Source organism: Drosophila nasuta, chromosome 3 (genome assembly GCF_023558535.2).
Source record: "Drosophila nasuta strain 15112-1781.00 chromosome 3, ASM2355853v1, whole genome shotgun sequence".
NCBI lineage: Eukaryota > Metazoa > Arthropoda > Insecta > Diptera > Drosophilidae > Drosophila > Drosophila nasuta.
In genome coordinates this window covers 44,265,160-44,282,159 of record NC_083457.1, presented here as the reverse complement: position 1 = coordinate 44,282,159, position 17,000 = coordinate 44,265,160, and the positions used below count along the sequence as shown (strand labels likewise).

The 17,000-nt window shown below is 40.3% G+C and overlaps 3 protein-coding genes across 4 annotated transcripts; 1 reads left to right on the top strand and 2 right to left on the bottom strand.

Annotated features, from left to right (window-relative positions):
* Positions 1-10: 10 nt before the first annotated feature.
* On the bottom strand, positions 11-6,398 carry LOC132792911 (transportin-1-like). The gene is made up of 10 exons (XM_060802449.1): positions 6,238-6,398; positions 5,773-5,886; positions 5,040-5,711; positions 3,865-4,974; positions 3,630-3,800; positions 2,949-3,120; positions 2,769-2,864; positions 2,351-2,426; positions 1,885-2,059; positions 11-1,822 (listed from the first exon to the last, which is right to left on the bottom strand). The coding sequence occupies exons 2-10, from the start codon at positions 5,869-5,871 to the stop codon at positions 1,715-1,717; spliced, it is 2,679 nt and encodes an 892-aa protein (XP_060658432.1). The 5' UTR covers positions 5,872-5,886; positions 6,238-6,398; the 3' UTR covers positions 11-1,714.
* A 474-nt stretch (positions 6,399-6,872) lies between these two features.
* Positions 6,873-16,968, top strand: LOC132794409 (AF4/FMR2 family member lilli). Of its 2 annotated transcripts, XM_060804851.1 has the most exons (4): positions 6,873-7,063; positions 9,794-9,962; positions 12,560-12,894; positions 13,711-16,968. In XM_060804851.1, the coding sequence occupies exons 3-4, from the start codon at positions 12,752-12,754 to the stop codon at positions 16,796-16,798; spliced, it is 3,231 nt and encodes a 1,076-aa protein (XP_060660834.1). In that variant the 5' UTR covers positions 6,873-7,063; positions 9,794-9,962; positions 12,560-12,751; the 3' UTR covers positions 16,799-16,968. The 2 variants fall into 2 exon arrangements, with proteins under 2 accessions (XP_060660834.1, XP_060660832.1); XM_060804849.1 differs by lacking the exon at positions 9,794-9,962.
* Positions 7,323-9,045, bottom strand: LOC132794411 (protein SCAR). Its single transcript, XM_060804855.1, has one exon. It carries the CDS (start codon positions 8,941-8,943, stop codon positions 7,501-7,503), a length of 1,443 nt encoding a protein of 480 aa, XP_060660838.1. The 5' UTR covers positions 8,944-9,045; the 3' UTR covers positions 7,323-7,500.
* Positions 16,969-17,000: the final 32 nt, after the last annotated feature.

Genomic DNA, 17,000 nt, shown 5'->3' with positions numbered 1-17,000 from the left:
GCTCTTCAGCTTTTCTTTTTGTTATACGTTTTATATATTAGTTTAGTTTAGTTTGTTTTTTCTTTTGTTTGATCCGCGACAATTTCAAAGACTTTTGTTTTCCTTTACACCTAATCGTTAAAAATTTGTTCTGTACAAACAACAAGATAAATAATATGAAAGGTAACAACTAAGTATACAAAAAGTCAGGAAAAAAAATTAAACATGCTCCTATACAAAATTATATAATACTTTAAAAAAGTGATCAGTCAATGGGTTGCTATGTTGTTGTTGTTATTGTTGTGTTTCATTTTTATAATTTTACACAAAATAAATATGATTACATTATTTAGCATAATAGCATATTTCAACGGAATTCTAATCTCAATTTAAATTTGTTTTATCGTAAACTTTTTGTTGTATTTATAACAAAACCTATAAAAACAAAAGTATTTAAAAAAAAAAAAACAATCTAATCTGTATAGCATATAAATATCATGTCTCGTATACATTATATAAGTAAATTTGTATCAGTAACAGTTGCACTATTATTATTGTTTATACGTTTTTTTGTTTGTTTTATTACCCGACGATTTACGAATTACGATATACGATACGAACGAACGAGCGACGATAATACGCGAACGCGAAACCGTTAGAACCCGAGACGCGATTTTTATTCGTTTATTATAGAAAGTGTTGGGCTTTTTGTTTCTTTATTATTGTTGTGAAATTTGCTTTGATTCGCTTGATGATTCATTCATTGCATGGAATTGAACGGAGAGTTTTTCATTTGATTTATCAGTCTTTGTTGATATAAAATATTTGTTTTAGTTGCTTCTGGTGGTCCGATGATTTTCAATGTGATTCTGATACGATTTTGATTTGCAAATTTCACAATAAGAAACCCAACGACTTTTGTTTGTTTTGATTACCGATTTGTTTGCTTTGAATTACTTTCATTCTATTATATCAGACTAAAGTTAACGCGAGACGAACCGCAATATCAGTTATAAATTAGAAATTATAATTACCAATAATTAGCCGTAAGTAAACACAGTATATATCAGCATATTCAACTGGTGTGTGTTGGATTGGTATTCAGTGTGTGTGTTTTGTGTGTGGATATTAGTGTGGAGATATAGTATGTAATATAGTTGTAGTATTATGGTTTTGTTTTGGCTTGTGTTATCTATTCATATATAGCACTGGATCCGGTTAAGTACGGCCGGAACACACATGTAAATTATTATTATTATTTTTACTTGGATTCTACTTTACGATTCTATAGAAACGGACAGACAATGCTTCAAATCCAGATTCAACAGAACGAACCCTAATAGTTCAGCGTTATATAGCTATAGTTTGCATCGGTTAAATGTATCTCTATATATATGTAAATGTGTATGTGTGTGTGTGTGTGGTGTATATGTGTTTGTGTTTTTGTGTGTGTATATGTGTATAGTTTGACTTTATAAGTTGAATTTTCAAATTGTTTGTAAATGTAAAGTTTAAGAAACATTCGAATGTGCATCGAATCAGCTAATATATATATATATATGTCTAACATCGGTCTGCTACTGTGCTTACTCTAAAGTTTAAAGACGACGACACGCTTACTCGCATACTTGAACATAATTGTCTAGTTAATAAGTTTGCTTATGTGTGGATGTTGTAGTTGTTGTTGTTGTTCTTGCTCTTATTCTTGTTGTTGTTGTGTTTATATTTCCACCTCTTAGATTTGATACATGGTAACCAGACGCTCGGCCAGAGATGACGGGAATTGTTCCACAAATCGACGCCAGTTCTCCTCTCCCACTTGTGTCTTGAAGCCGTGGAGGATCTATCATAGAGATTTAACTATTTGTACAACAATTCACATTGTTTTTAGAGAGTTTCACACACCTTTTGGATCATCTGATGCAGATCCTGGGGCGGACTAACCCATGAGGCAATCGCATCGCAGAAGAATATGAAATCGGGCACTACGCCAGCTGGATTTACAGTGATCATGTGACACATTCCCCTAAAGGCCGAATCCTTTTCGTCATTATCTCGTATGTGACGCAGCGATGTGCACCTGTTTTGCAAATAAATAGGAAAATATTTAAATTGGATTAAATACCAATGATTAATGAACATTGAGCATGCCTCAGGCAAACACTCAACAAAAAGAAAAAGTAGAAATAAAATCGTGATAAAAAGTACAAAGTAAAGAAAGAAACACAAATTTTAGTATTGTATACAGTTGCTACTAGTTTTCGAAAGATAAGCAATTAAACACAAATTTAAGAGTTAGGAGGCAAAGAGTAAGTAAGTAAAAGAACGTATAAACTATATATTGATATGATAAATAAATCGTGTTACACACCACTGTCGTACAAATTCGGGCAAATAAGGAGCCACTTCAACTGGGCACACATAACCTAGACGACCGATTGTTATTGCTAAAAGAACAGAAAAATATAAATAAATCAACTGAATAAATTATATTACATTTATTTGTAATCGTATTTGATATTTGCACACTCAACATTTACATTTAATGCATATAATAATCATATGTGTGAGTGTAAATGAAATTGTCAAAGTCATTGTTGTTGTCGTTGATGTTGTTGCTCTACATGCAACGTTGAGATGAGATGCGAAACAAATATTTTAGTACATAGATACATACATACAGATGTGAGTATAATTAGCATAATTATCTCTATCTAGTATATATACCATTTTAGAGGGGACAGTTGAGGCGAGGGAGGGGCGGATATCAAAAGCATTAGAGTACTCACCTGTATTCTCCAGCAGCGTTTTTGGTGTATTCGGGCGATTGATGATGATGAAGAGATCGGTTAGTACAAGATGTATGTACTGCTTGGTTTCCTCACCTTATTTATAAACAATAAACAAAAACAAATGTTCTATTATTAGATCGATACTCTTGCTGACTACAAGTTTCTATCGTTGCTTACCCAATTTCATGCAAATCTCGCCAATGGCCCAAGTCGCATTGTTGCACACCGAAATGAAATCAGGATTCAAATTTTGACCCAATATCGGAAAGAATTCAGCCATAAACGGATGCACATGCGGAAAACAGGCCTTGGTCAAATCGCCCAGCAAAGCAAACGATGATTGACGCACCTATAGAGCAAATACAATATGATTAACAATTGAAAGAGAAACATTCAAGTGTACCTAACTTTAAATATACTTGTGGTATGTAGGTGTTTTGTATTTTTAATCCATAAAAACATGTATAAACATTCTTTCAAAAACCATTTGAAATATGTTTACTTTTGTGTGTAAAGAAATTCTAGCCTCTACTTTGTTTATTTTATTTACGAATTGTGATAGCGGAAAAGGCGCAGACAGTATACAAAATAAACTTGATCGGATGGAAGCATAAAGAAACGTAATCATCAAAGTGTGTATAGCGCAAGCTTTATAGTCTCTAAGATTTCCGTGTTTATACAACATAGAGACAAACAGACCGACAAAAATAGACAGTATAATTTAATTACATAATTAGGCAACTAGTTCTTATCTTATCTCCTAAACGAACTATTCTGTAAATACTTTATAGCTGCATCGTATAGCTTAGCATCCATATTCATAATATTTGAATATATCTATATTCCTCTAGCACTCACCTCGGGCAGCACATCCTGCATGCACTGATAAAGCAGATGCATAATGTTGCTGTTAGCCACCAGGGTCTCGATATGTCGATCCAGACCCTCAGCCAGGCCGGACAACAGATCCAGGGCAACAATCATGCGCTCCTTATCGGGATGATCGAATGTGTGATTCTGCTTGCAGAGCTAAAGTACAAATTACACAAAATTATTAACAAATTCAACAAGTTTTAATTTTTCAAGTCGTTACCATTTCCTGGTTGATTGTTTGCTCGATGAGCGATATGCATCTTCTGTAGACGGGATCGCAGTAGGGCAGAAAACCCGATTGCAGCGCTGTGGCAATGCTGGACAGACATTCGAGCAGCGGAAACAGATCCTTGTCATCGTCTTTCAGCAAATTCCACTTTTCAATTAGCGGCGGCATCAAAATATCAATATATTGCGGCTTATTCAAATGATGACCCACCGAATCGGCCAATGTGCCAACGGCATCGTACAAAATCAACAGATTCTTGTGCTGATACTTGGAGAAGGCAAACACCAGTGTTTTCAATATGTACTCCAAGTACGGCACCAGTTCGGTGCATGCCTCCTCCTCGAGTGTGGCAAATGCCGAGCACGCTGCCTCCTGGACACGCTTATTTGAGTCCAAAATGCGCTTCAACAGCTCCTCCATCAGCGGTTTGAGGTATTGATCATGTGGCTGATTGACCACCCAGTTGGCATAACGCGACAGCGTCCAACAGGTGATGGAGCGAACCAGGGCTTTCTTGTCCGACAAACAGCTAATCAGATAGGGTATCAATTCGGGCAAATGTGGAATCATGCCCTCCATGCAGCCCTCGGCAATGGCGCCCAGAGCCAGAACGCCGCTCTCCTTGATGACCCATTCCTGATGGAACAGTGTGTCCTTCAATATAGGCAGCACAATGGGCAGCGAGTCCTCGCGGAAAACGTTGGCCAGCACATCAAGGGCGGCAGCGCTACATTTGCGCAAGTTCCATTCCGATAGAGAGCTATCATCGTCGAGGCCATCGTCGAACTCATCGTCATCATCTTCGCCGCCAGCCGCTTGATTTGCCTCGCCGCTTTTGATGGTGTGTGTGCGAGATTTGTGGAAACGCGGACGTATATCCTCTTCGCGATCCGGCACCATATCGTCCTCCTCCACATTGCCCTTGAGCAGTATAATATCAATTTCCGAGTAGCGCATGCCACGCACCAAAACTGGGGCCAATTGTGGCAGGTAAGGAGCAAGCACATCTTTGCAAATACTTTGCTCGGCAAGTGACAACCAAAACTCCGAAGCCTCGAGAGCGACGCCCTCATCTGAGTCCTGAGTCCGCAGCAGCATATACTAAGGACATAAAAAAAGGAATACATTTAGATGTGCAAAGAATATTTTATGAAGTCCTGACTCACCTCGATAATCTGCGACATGTGCGGCATCAAGCGATCCATGCGCACCTCAAGCAACATGACCAGACCATGACAGACATTCTTGCGCACCTCGTGATCTTCGTCAGACGACAGATTGAACAGATTCTCAATGAATGCATCAATATGCAGCATCAACGCCTGCGATCGATTGATAATGAATTGATTGATGCACGCGATGGCATGCGAGCGAATCTTGGGGCTGTTGTGCTTAAAGTACTGCAAGAACTTTGGTATCATCACATTCAGAGGCCTGTTGAGTGCTGCCGAATCCAGAATCTCAGCGGAATCTTCGCAAATCTTTTGCAGTGCACTAAACGCACCCTCACACACATTGTAGTCCTGATTGTCGAGCATGTCGCATAGCGAGGGCAGCAATTGTGGCCAATTCTGTAGCCCACCATTGCTGGCTATGGTTGTGATCAGGATGCCAACGGTGGCACGGATCAGGGGTGAAGCATCGCCAACAGCCTGCAGGCATTCGTGTTTAATGTACTCGACAATCTCCGGTTGCAGGGTACTGCCATGCATACGTATGTTGTTCTTCAGGATCAGGCCGCTAAGGGAGCGTGTGGGTTCATCTTCTGTTTTCAATTTGGTCAGCACATAGATCAGATAATTGTTGAAGTCTGGATAGCGATTGAATTCCTCCAATTTCTATAACAAAATTATGTTTAAAAAAAAATTGCGTGTAGAGATATCGAAATTGGAAACTTACCATTTGCACTGCCATTTGAGTCGCTGTGTCGGGTGACTGAGATTCTTTCAAGATCGATATGATCTGCTGCAGTCCTTCTGCCTGCGGTTCCCACGTCATGGTTAGGCTGAGATGCTGCATTTATAGTGAATTCATTAAGTATATTAGCCACATTAACCAACCAACCCCACCCACAAAAATCGAAATCGAAATTCTAAGCGAGTTGAACGCCCTCTTAAAGGGTAGTACAACTAACGAGTCACTTTTGTCCGAGGCCATCTCACTCATACACAGGCATTCTCGCTCACACGCACACACACACACACACATGCTCAGTTATACAGACAGCGTGAAAAAAACACACACATAATGTGTAATAACTACTTGAGGCTTGCTGCACTGCCGCCATGTTCTTTGCATTCATTTTCATTAGCTATTTACCACCTGGTTTATTCACTAGTATTGTGTACATAATTAGCCATTTACCTTCAAGAGTTTCGAATGTGCGTTAAAGCTAAATTTGCTGGGTATACTTGATAAACCCCTTAATTTTCTTCTTTTCACTCTTTCTTTTGCCTCGCCAGACGAAATTTTTTATATGGTGCTCAAGTGTGACCGACCGATGCGTGGTCGTAAATTCAACTGATGTTTGAACGAAAAATCATACAAACAATATACCAGCTGCCAAATATGCTTGTACGGCTACACTTTTTGTTCAAAATTAAAAAAAAATAAGATTAAGAATAGCATTACACAAAAAAAAAAAAATTAGAATTCACCTACAACATTTTTTACGATATTCGCATAATATCCTCAAACTAAGTAGATTTTTAATTTTAAGAAAATCGTCCTCAAATTAAATAGATTTTCAAATCTAAAAATTACAATTTCATAAATTAATAATTAAGAAATAACTGAAAACGACATTTAAATTTTGCACAAAATTATTTGCAATTAAGCTTCACGAAGTAAGGCAAATATTTCATAAAAAAACAAATTAAACATATAATAATATTATACATGTGGTGACACTGGTCGTAACAGAACAGGGCTGTTAAAAATACTAAAATTATATCGATAACATCCATGTCGATATCAATCATAGTCGCCATTTTATTTTTTGTTACTACAACGTTGAAGTCGACGACTAGGCCGTGTTGCTGCCAGAAAATTCCGATTTTCATATTAATAAACAATAAAAATTCTCAAAATAAATATAGCGTTTGACCACAAACAAAAACTAAAAATAACCGAGCCCTTCTGTCTTTTGTGCATTGGTCCTCAATTGCGTTTTGATATTGGTTTGCCATTGGTGAGTAAAAGTTCATTGAATAAATGCAAAGTACATGCAAATTACACATGTGTGTGTACAGTACTACAGTACAACAATAGTGCGAAGAACGAGTTAAATTCGAGAAAATCAACGCCCAGCGGATTAACACTGCAACACTGCTAATTAGTATAGTTTTAAAGAGCTAAATAAATAAAACGAAAAAAAAACGCAAATGGTTACGAAGCCATTCATACATAGAAAGTGCTTTACCCTGAAATAATCGATAGCATAGTTTGTTGTTTTGCTGTTGGTTACGCTGCTATCGATTTATCTGCAGTCTTTGAACTTGAATTGTTTGTTATATATTTAGGAAAAACACGCTTGCGCCACACACATTAAATACAAACATAACATAAACGACTTTCTTAATAATTAGGCAATAGTCATAAGTAAGAATATACATATATAAAACGTAATCAATATTTTAAGCCGCGCGATCGAAATATATTCGGACGATTGCCGCCGAAACCATTTAAGCGATAACTAGGCAAAGCATTACCGTTGTTATTATTGAAATTATTGCCAGGCAACGGTTGCGGTGGCAGAGACGACGGCTGCGGCGTCGACAGCGGCCCACGATTGATGCCCAGACCATTGTTGCGCAAGCTGGGCGCAACATACGGACGCTGACTGGTGGAGACGCCGCCAGCGCCTGCTCCAGATATTGAAGGTGATGGTTGCGGTGGCAAAGGCTGAGGCGGCAACGGCGGCTGCGACGGAATTTGTCCCTGTACAATGGGCGGCACAATTGAGTTGACTGTGGAATAGCTTGGCGGCGATTGCGGTTGCTGTGGAGCAGCTGGTTGTTGAATCTGTGTGCGCTTCGCTAGCGCTGGAGCCAAATAGGGATGATTGATGCCGCCGTTGTTGCCGCTGCTGTTGCTCTGTGGTATGTCATAACTGCGACCCGATGGCGTTGTCACCTGTATGCTGTTGTTGGGCGGCACGGGAACAGCACACGGCTGCTGCTGCTGCTGCGGCGGCTCCTCCGGTTCGGGTTTTGTGTAGTCATAGCCATTGGGCAGCACTTGGACATAGTTCTCAAAGAATTGGCTCACCGTGTGCATCGGTGTCGAATAGTTAACATTCACCAGCGAACGCTTTGTCTGCTCCAGCTCTGGCTGTTGTTGCTGCTGCTGCTGATGTAGCTGCAACTGCTGCTGCTTTTGCCTTAACTCCTGCGCCTGCAGTCGCAATATGTTGGCCTGCTTGATGTGCGGCAATAGTTCGGCATCTCCCTTGATCTTCTCCACGATGGCCTCGTCACTGTCGTCTGCATCCTCGGCATGTTCGCTGGTCGCCTTTTTTGTTGGTTCTGGCGCTGACTTTGTTGTGCTTTCCGTTGGCTTCTCCTTGGCGTCCTTGGCAGTGCCCGTCTCCTTTTTGGGCTCTATGCTCGGCTTGCGATTGACAAAGTCAAAGAGATCGTCTATATCGGGCACATCGGGCAGCCCGCCATAGGATTCAAAGTTATCGCGAAATGCATTCGCCCATTCCTCGTTCTTATGCAGCTCGGGATTAATGGCCAGCTTCACTTGCCTGTTGCTTGTTGCCGCACTCGATGATCCCACATCGCTCACGCCCACGCCGCCCACATTCTTGATCACTGTGATCGTCTTCACACGTGTGCCCTCCTTGGAATCAATATTGGTGGCCGCATAGCTTAGACTAAGATCCCGCTTCGCTGGTTGCTGTGCCGGCTGTGGGTCCAGCGCAGTTCGATCGTTGCCCTGCGGCGGATACTTGATGCTGATTATAGTGGTGCCCTGGGCGCCGACAAGCAGAAGCAGCCCGAGTGCCGACATTGCCTTTAAATTTAAGAGACAGTTTAGTTTTGTGCTCATGGTTAGTAAGGCCATGGAATGATAGGATCATAACAAAAATCGATCTCTAATTTCTATAGCCTCAAAATTGGTTTCTTTAAATAAATTTGATTTCTATCAGTTCCAAGTATGATTTAACTATTTCTCAAACTTTAAATTAGTATTTAAGGATGGATCATTGAAAGCGCATCACTAATTTGTTTGTAGAGAACAATGACTCTAAGAAGTATTCTTCCCCTTAGACTTTGAAATCTATTGCCTCATTTTCTTTTACTTAATTTTCTTTCACTTTCAATTTAAATTGTGCTCATGGTTAGTAAGGCCATGAAAAGAAGATAGGTTCATAAGGAAATCGATCTCTAATCTCTATAGCCTCAAAATTTGTTCTTGAATTTTGTTTATTTGAATAAACTTCATTTTTATAATTTTCAACTATGGTATAATAATTTTCCAAGAATTATTCTTAACTTTTAATTAGTGTGTATCACATGTATATTATTGATTGGTAATGTCCTAAAGAAAGCATCTCTAATTTTTAGCAACTCCGTGAAGTACTTCGTCTTTTTAATTTATTGTTAAATTCAATGAATTCAAAAATGTTTTTTTTTACTGATTTCTATCATTATTTTCACTATATCTTTAAAATATTTTCTGTGCCTCACAATTTCATTAGAATTGCTTTGTTTTCACTCATCTTATTTTTTCCGAGTATTTTAGAAATAAATTATGCATTTACTTCCTGAACCCTTTGAAATACATTCTGATAATATCCAATACGATCGATTTCGAAGCGTATGAATAATGTTTGTGGTTTATACCAGCATTTATAATATTTTTTTTAACACTTAGATATGTCTAATGTCTATGCCTAACTTTGCTCACTTAGCCCTAAGATTGCGGTACTTGCGGAAGCTTACAGATCGGTTGCCAATGTCTATCGTATAAGATTACTTTTAAGATCGGAAGTGCACAACTTGTGATATAAGCTGAAGAACCATAGCAACTAAGTGTATATCCGAAATCCGAAAAAAAATTGTGAGCTGGCTTAAGATCGGGTATGTAATAATGTTTGTGCTTTTTTAAGAGATCTTTATATACAGTATGGTTCTATATAGTCACACAATAGATCGCATAGCTTGGGGTGTTACATATTTGTAATGTTTCATAATAAATCACACTCACAATTGCAAATTTCATAACGATATATTGAATGAATACTCAACGCACGCGCCGACGTTGACGATGACGGTGATGGCGATGACGGTAACGCGGTCAAATCTTTTGTATAACTGCAGCCCAAAGAGCCAACAATGGCTCTTTTTATATAGCCAAGCGGAAGGAGTTGGAAGAGTTTTGTTGTGGGTTTCCTGTAGTGTGTTTTGGCGTTAATCAGCTGCAGCAGCACTGCCAAAAAGCAAAAGCAAACAAAGTGGATAACTGAAAACAGGCCGTTGCTACAGACTCCCAGCTCCTCCTGTTGTTGCTCCGCTTTAGCTTTGGCTTTAACTTTGGCTTGTATCAGTTCCAGGCTGTCACTTAATGTGTGTTCGCTGCTTATTTTCATTTGGCTGTCGTTTGTTGTTGTCGTCGTCGTCATCATAGTCATTGTTGTTGTGTGTTTGTTGTGGCACTTGTCGGGGACCGACTGGCGGCAATAGCAATTGAATTAAAGCTACATAATCGCTTTCCCATTACGTTCAATCTGAGCTCAACTGGTTATGACGCGCATTTCTTTTTGGGAAAGCAGTTAGCGTTTTGCACACACACACACTCACACTGCGACATCATTAACAGGTAATTGAGTGCTACTAATGAGGAAATTGAAACGTTTAAATCGGTAGCGACAAACTGTTGGCAGCCACTGTCTAGCTAAAATGTTCACTGAGCTTTTAGCCTAGGGATATAGCACACTAGCTTACTTTACTAGCTTTTCTCTCTTCTCTTCTCTCTCGCTCTTCGGAGGCGACCTTCAATTTTGGAGCAGGAAGGTCGCATTGTTTTTTGGGTAAGTGAAAGATATGTGGAAATCTTTCTAAAACCATTTCAACCAGTCTCACACACAATCGCACAAATTTCACTTTGCTCAAAGGAAAAACTAGTTTTCAATTATGCAATAGCTCGATGCCGTTTAAAGCCTAAAACTGTTATGAGAATATGTATGTCCCAGGATGAAAATAAAAACGCATTTATTTATTTTTTGCTGTTAAGATTTTCCCCACAAGATAACCTGGACAGAGTGCACTTATTTAGTTTTGGGTTTCCAGGCAGGTTTTTCAATTTTCTCAGGAAATCGGTAAGCAAGCTCGGTTTTGTGCGTTTGATAAATAATGACAAATAAGTAAATGTTAGTTTATTAGTATGCCAAATGTGCCAGCTGCAAAGCTTAAGGCGAAATAATTGATGAAGCATTGAAAATCTTTAATGCAAACATTTCATTTAATTGCTATTAAAGTAATGTTTCGCTTTTAATTGAGACAGTAATAAATAACTTTTGAACAAGATTACAAGATTTGAGATATAGATTGCATTGGAGAAATTATATGTGTAGATAATAAATTAAATACAAATTAAATGTATAATATATTAGATGGCAAAGGAGAAATTAAATAAGCTGTAGATAATAAATGTAATACAAATTAAAAGTGTTGTGCATCAACTCTACCAATTATTCAAATAAAGTCGTGTATTCATCGCTTCAATTATTGATTACGATATTTTTAAATTACAAAATAGTTCTTTTGGTCCTGCCACTATTATAATAATACGATATGCAGTCTAACAAGACTTGTCGAATCAAAATTATAGCTCTATCATTTATGGTCTCTGAGATCTAGGTGTTCATACAGACGGACGGACAGACAGACGTGGCTATATCGTCTCGTCTGTTGACGCTGATCAAGAATATATATACTTTATAGGGTTTGAGATGCTTCCTTCTGCCTGTTACATACATTTTTCTACCCTATGGATAGCGCTTAAAAAATAACACTAATGATAAATTGTATTCTGATGATATCTTAGCAATAAGCAGGGCAATATTAAGTCTTGATAATGTTCTTAAACTTCAAGATCAAGGTAAACCGAGAATCCGATAAAAAGAGAACATACTTGAAGTATTGTATACAAATATTATAGATTCTTATCTTTGTCTGCCTAACCAGCTATTGTATGCGTAAATATAACATACATAGCTTTATATATGATTATTTCAGAAAACATTTTATCGAACCTTGAAGTCGAAAAAAAAAAGAGTTGCGATCGTAACTTCAGCTCGATATTTTTACGATAATTTCGATAAAAATAAATTTGGCAATAATTCAAAAAACTGTGGATCAGTCTTTTCTTTGGTCACACTTTTTTAATATTGATTTGTAAATTTTAATTGAAGTTTCCTATAACACACAAATTTGATTTTAAATTTACTGATCATTAGAAGCGCTTAGCAATAAAGAAAATCAAGTTGGTAAGTTTAGTAGTATTAAATATGATGAGTCAGAATTTGTTCAATCATTTCAAAACAGCAAAAATATTGAATATTTGCATGTTAAGTAATTGATACCAATAAAATATCCTTCAGAATGATCTTTAGGTTTTATAATTTTAAAGATTTTTGTTTGCATATTCTCCATAAGTTGTTTTATTCTCATTTCAGATGCCGTCTTCAAACTGTATTAGAAACGCGTAACATAATCCGATGAGCAAAAGGAAGGAATCAGTTTGCTTGAGAAGCGTTGTTTTAATTCTAGATTGATTTTCGATCAGTGATCGAGAGGAGAGAATTAAAGAGTAAAGAGAATATATCGAAATAAATAACTGAAAAAAAACAGAGTGTTATAATATCAAGATGAGTGTCATTATTCGTTTGCAAAACTTGCCGTGGACGGCAAATGCGCGAGATATTCGCAATTTCTTCACGGGCCTCTCGATACCAGAGGGCGGTGTCCATATCATCGGTGGCGAAATGGGCGATGCCTTCATTGCTTTCAGGTAGCTAGCAAATGTCTCTCATATTCTCTATACAAATATATTTTCGCGAATCTTGCTTAATATTGATTGTAGCCCAGCACCATAATTTTTCTATTTTAGTAATGTTTTTGCCAAACACTAAATACTACGTCTCAACAATATATAATCAAATTGATATATTTGTTGATTAGTAATAGACTTTCGCCAAATAGTATTTAAAGTTACCATAATGTTGACACATATCAGAAAGTTACCGTTTAGTATTTATTTTACTTTAGCTATGTTTTTGTTAAACACTAAATGTGTCTCAGCAAATGTGCCTTTTGGCAAATAGTATTTAAATATACCGTAATATCACATCATATGAGAAATTTACCGTTTCCAAAAAAAGACTTGCGCATTTGATAAATGGGTCTTCTTTTTTTTTACAATTAGAATTGGACCATTACAAAAGTTTTATTATACAATTTCATTGAATATAAAAATTATCTCGATTGAGCTTTTCAAATTAAATAAAACAGTAGTCAGAGTCAGAATTTTGATTATAAAATAAATACACAATTGTAACGCTCCATTCATATACATTTTTTTAATAACAATTGAATTTTATTTTGCTCAACTTAAATTTGATTCACTTTAAAAATCAATGAAGTTCATAGCAAATTAATTAATTTCAGTAAATGTAATATAATGTCTTTTTGCAGGCGTTTGCCTTTTAGAAAGTGAGGCACTATTTTAGCGATTTCCGATCTGATGTTACTTTTCTACTAGCATTCTTTACATCAGTTTATAGAGTTTTATTTGTTTCTTTTCTCTTCTCTCTCCAATTATCTACAGCACCGATGAGGACGCACGCTGTGCCATGTTGAAGGATCGCGAGAAGCTAATGGAGATTCAGGTGCGATTGTTGCTCTCGTCGCGCGCCGAAATGCAAAAGGTGATCGAGACGGCGCGCAAAGTGAGCGTAGCAACTGCTGCGGCGGCAACTGTTGCCGCTGTGCCAGCCACCGCAGTAGCTGCCACAGTGGCTGCAGCTGCGGCTGCCGTAGCCATGCCCCCAGTGCCACAGCCGCCCATCATTGGCAGTTTCATTAGTCAGCTGCAGCAGCAAGTGCAGCTCAAGCAGCAATCAGCCGCTGCGCCAGTTCTAGCAGCAACCAGTGTTGCCACAGCAGCAGCTGCAGCAGCAACAGCAACAGTTCCCTCTTTTTTGGCTTACCAACAGCAGGCGGGCGTATCGCTGGCCGATGTCTCCAGACACTCGCCCACAGACACGTCCCATTTCAATGCGCGACGCTCTCGCAATCATATTCACAGCAACAGCAATGCCCGACATAGTCGCAGCATAAGTCGATCGCGCAGTCGCAGCCGCAGCCGCTCGAGCAGCAGCGATGACAGTCGCGATAGTCGTGACAATCGCAACATACGCGATCGCGATGCTCGCGATCAGCATTATCATCGCGATCAACGTGGACTACGCAAGCGACGCGGCGATCTGCGTGGCGACAGCAGCGAGCGCGACTTGAAAATGCCGCCAGCCAAGCCGGTGTTGTCGCCATGGGCCATTGCACCAGCAGCTGTTGCTGCTGTGGCGCCACAGTTGGGCATGATGTCTGTGTTGCCGCCAGGGCTGCAGAGCTACAGCAGCAACACGACCACCAACAACTACAATCTCAATGTAGCTGCGCCTTCGCAGCAGCAGCAGCAACAGTTGGCTGAACTATCAGCCGAACAACAGCAACAGCAACCGATTGCCTTTGCCAATGTCAATCCGTATGCACAAATGTATCCGCAACTCTTTCAGCAGCAGCAACTGTTGCTGCAACAGCAGGCAACCAAAGTGGCCGCGGCCTTGTCGCCAGGCGGCAACAGTAACAACAACGGCAACACAGCAGCAACCACAACGGATGCTCTGGTAGGTAACAACGGTGGCAACAGCAACTCGGGTGCGCCTGTCGCCGAGACGTGCTACATTAAGATTAGCGGCATGTGCACGAGCACCTCGTACAGTGATCTACGCAAGTATTTTGCCGGTCTCTACATCCCACACAATGGCATCAAGATTGTGAGCGGTGCCAACGGGGCACGCACCGGGGTCGCCTACATTGAGTTTTCTCGTGTTTCGAGTGCCCAGAAAGCTTTGGCTCGCAACAACACCATGTTCCGGGATCGTTTGCTGCAGATTGTGCCCATCGGTGATGAAGAGTTCGAGCAGGCGGATGAACGTTCTCAACGTGTTGGCAGCAACAGAGAAAGCGGAGCAGCTGCAACAGTTGCTGGCAATCGTGGTGGTGCAGCTGCTTCGGGGGCACAGCCAACGCTCTTGGTGCTCTATGTGGAGGATCTGCCGCAGCTGACCACCGAACAGGACATTATGAAAATGTTCTCGGCCACGTGCACCATTGTGGACATATTGCTGGCACCCAGTCCGAACAATCGTCGTGAGTTTGTCGCCTTTGTGTTGTTTGCACGTGAGAATGAAGCGCGTTCCGCTTTGGAAGACACTTCGAGGCATTATATTGGCTTTAGAAAGTTGCGTGTGCGCGGCAGCAACCAGGTGGAGATGCAGAATGCCAAAGAGAAGATGCGGAGAGCCAACGAGCAGCTGCAGAAGGAGGAGCAGCAGCAGCGTGAGGATGCTGAGCGCGAACAACAAAAGCAGCAGCAACAACAACAGCTGCAGCAACAACAGCTACAGCAACAACAGCAGCAGCAACAATTGCTGCAACAACAGCAGCAACAGGAACAGTTGCTGGCGTTGCAGGCCAAATTCAGCAGCGATCCAAGACGACGCAACAACAATGAGCCTCAACAGCAGCAGCAACCACAGCTGCAACACAACAACAATAACAACAACAACAATATGCCTCCCTTTGGCAACATGCCTTTTGCCTTTCAGCAGCAACAACAGCTACCAAATAACAATGCCAACAACAACATGCACAACAATGGCATGCACATGAACAACAACAACAATATGGGACCAGGTCCATTTGCCATGAACAACAACAACAACAACCAGCCACCGCCTCGCCAAGAGGATGTCTTTGTGCGTGTCCACAACTGTGAATATGCCACACGCATCAATGATCTCGGCGAGCTTTTTATGACCGAAAATCTGCGCATCGAGCACATTGAGATGCTCTTCAATGATCGCAATCAGAGCGCCGGCGAGTTCATTGTCGAGTTCGGGGATGCGCACAATGCCAAAATTGCCATACGTGAGTTTCACAATCGTCGCTTTCGTGGGCGTGGTCTGCGCTTGGCGCCCATCACGCCGCAAGAGATTGCGGATCGCATGAATAAACCGTTTATGAACTATTTGCCCGGTGGCAATGGGCCACGACAAACGGACAAGACACCAGCGCCCATGCAACAGCAGCAGCAACAACAACAACAGCAGCAGCAGCAACAATCGTCGCGTCGTCGTGGTCCAAGTCGCTTCGATGATGCTGACAATCGCAACAACAACACTGGCAACAATCCTCAGCAATCGCTGCCACCGTCACATGACAGCGACGACAGCAACAGCTCCAAGCAGCAGCACTTTAATCCTTTTGCCGCACGTGGTGCGGGTCCCGATGATCTGCTGCCGCCTCCTATTACTGCCCCGCTTATGAATGGTGGCGATGGTCCGCCTGCTAACAATGTCAATGATGATGGCATTCCCGAGAAATTTACGCGTCCTGGCTGCGTCGTCGCTATGCGTAATGTGCCCTTCAAGGCGGATCTGAAGGATATTCTGCGTTTCTTTAGCGACTACAAACTAAGTCCCGAGGATATTCTACGGCGTTTCAATGACGAGGGCAAACCCACGGGCGATGCTCGTGTTGCCTTTGAATCGCAGTCGGAGGCACGTTCCGCTTTCGAGTCACGGCGACGAAAGCAAATTTTTAATCGCACTATTTATTTGGATATTATTTAAAGTGGTGTTCGGCACTTCGAGTTTTAATTGTAAATACAACTTGTAATTTGTAGTTTTAAGGTTTTTTTTTTAGGGACACCAAACACCATCACCACACAGACATCAATGTTAAGCCAAAGCTAATAAGTCTAGTATGTACAGAACAAATTCAATAAATACGATATAAAATGGAAGAATAACAATTTTGTATGCTTAAAAGATT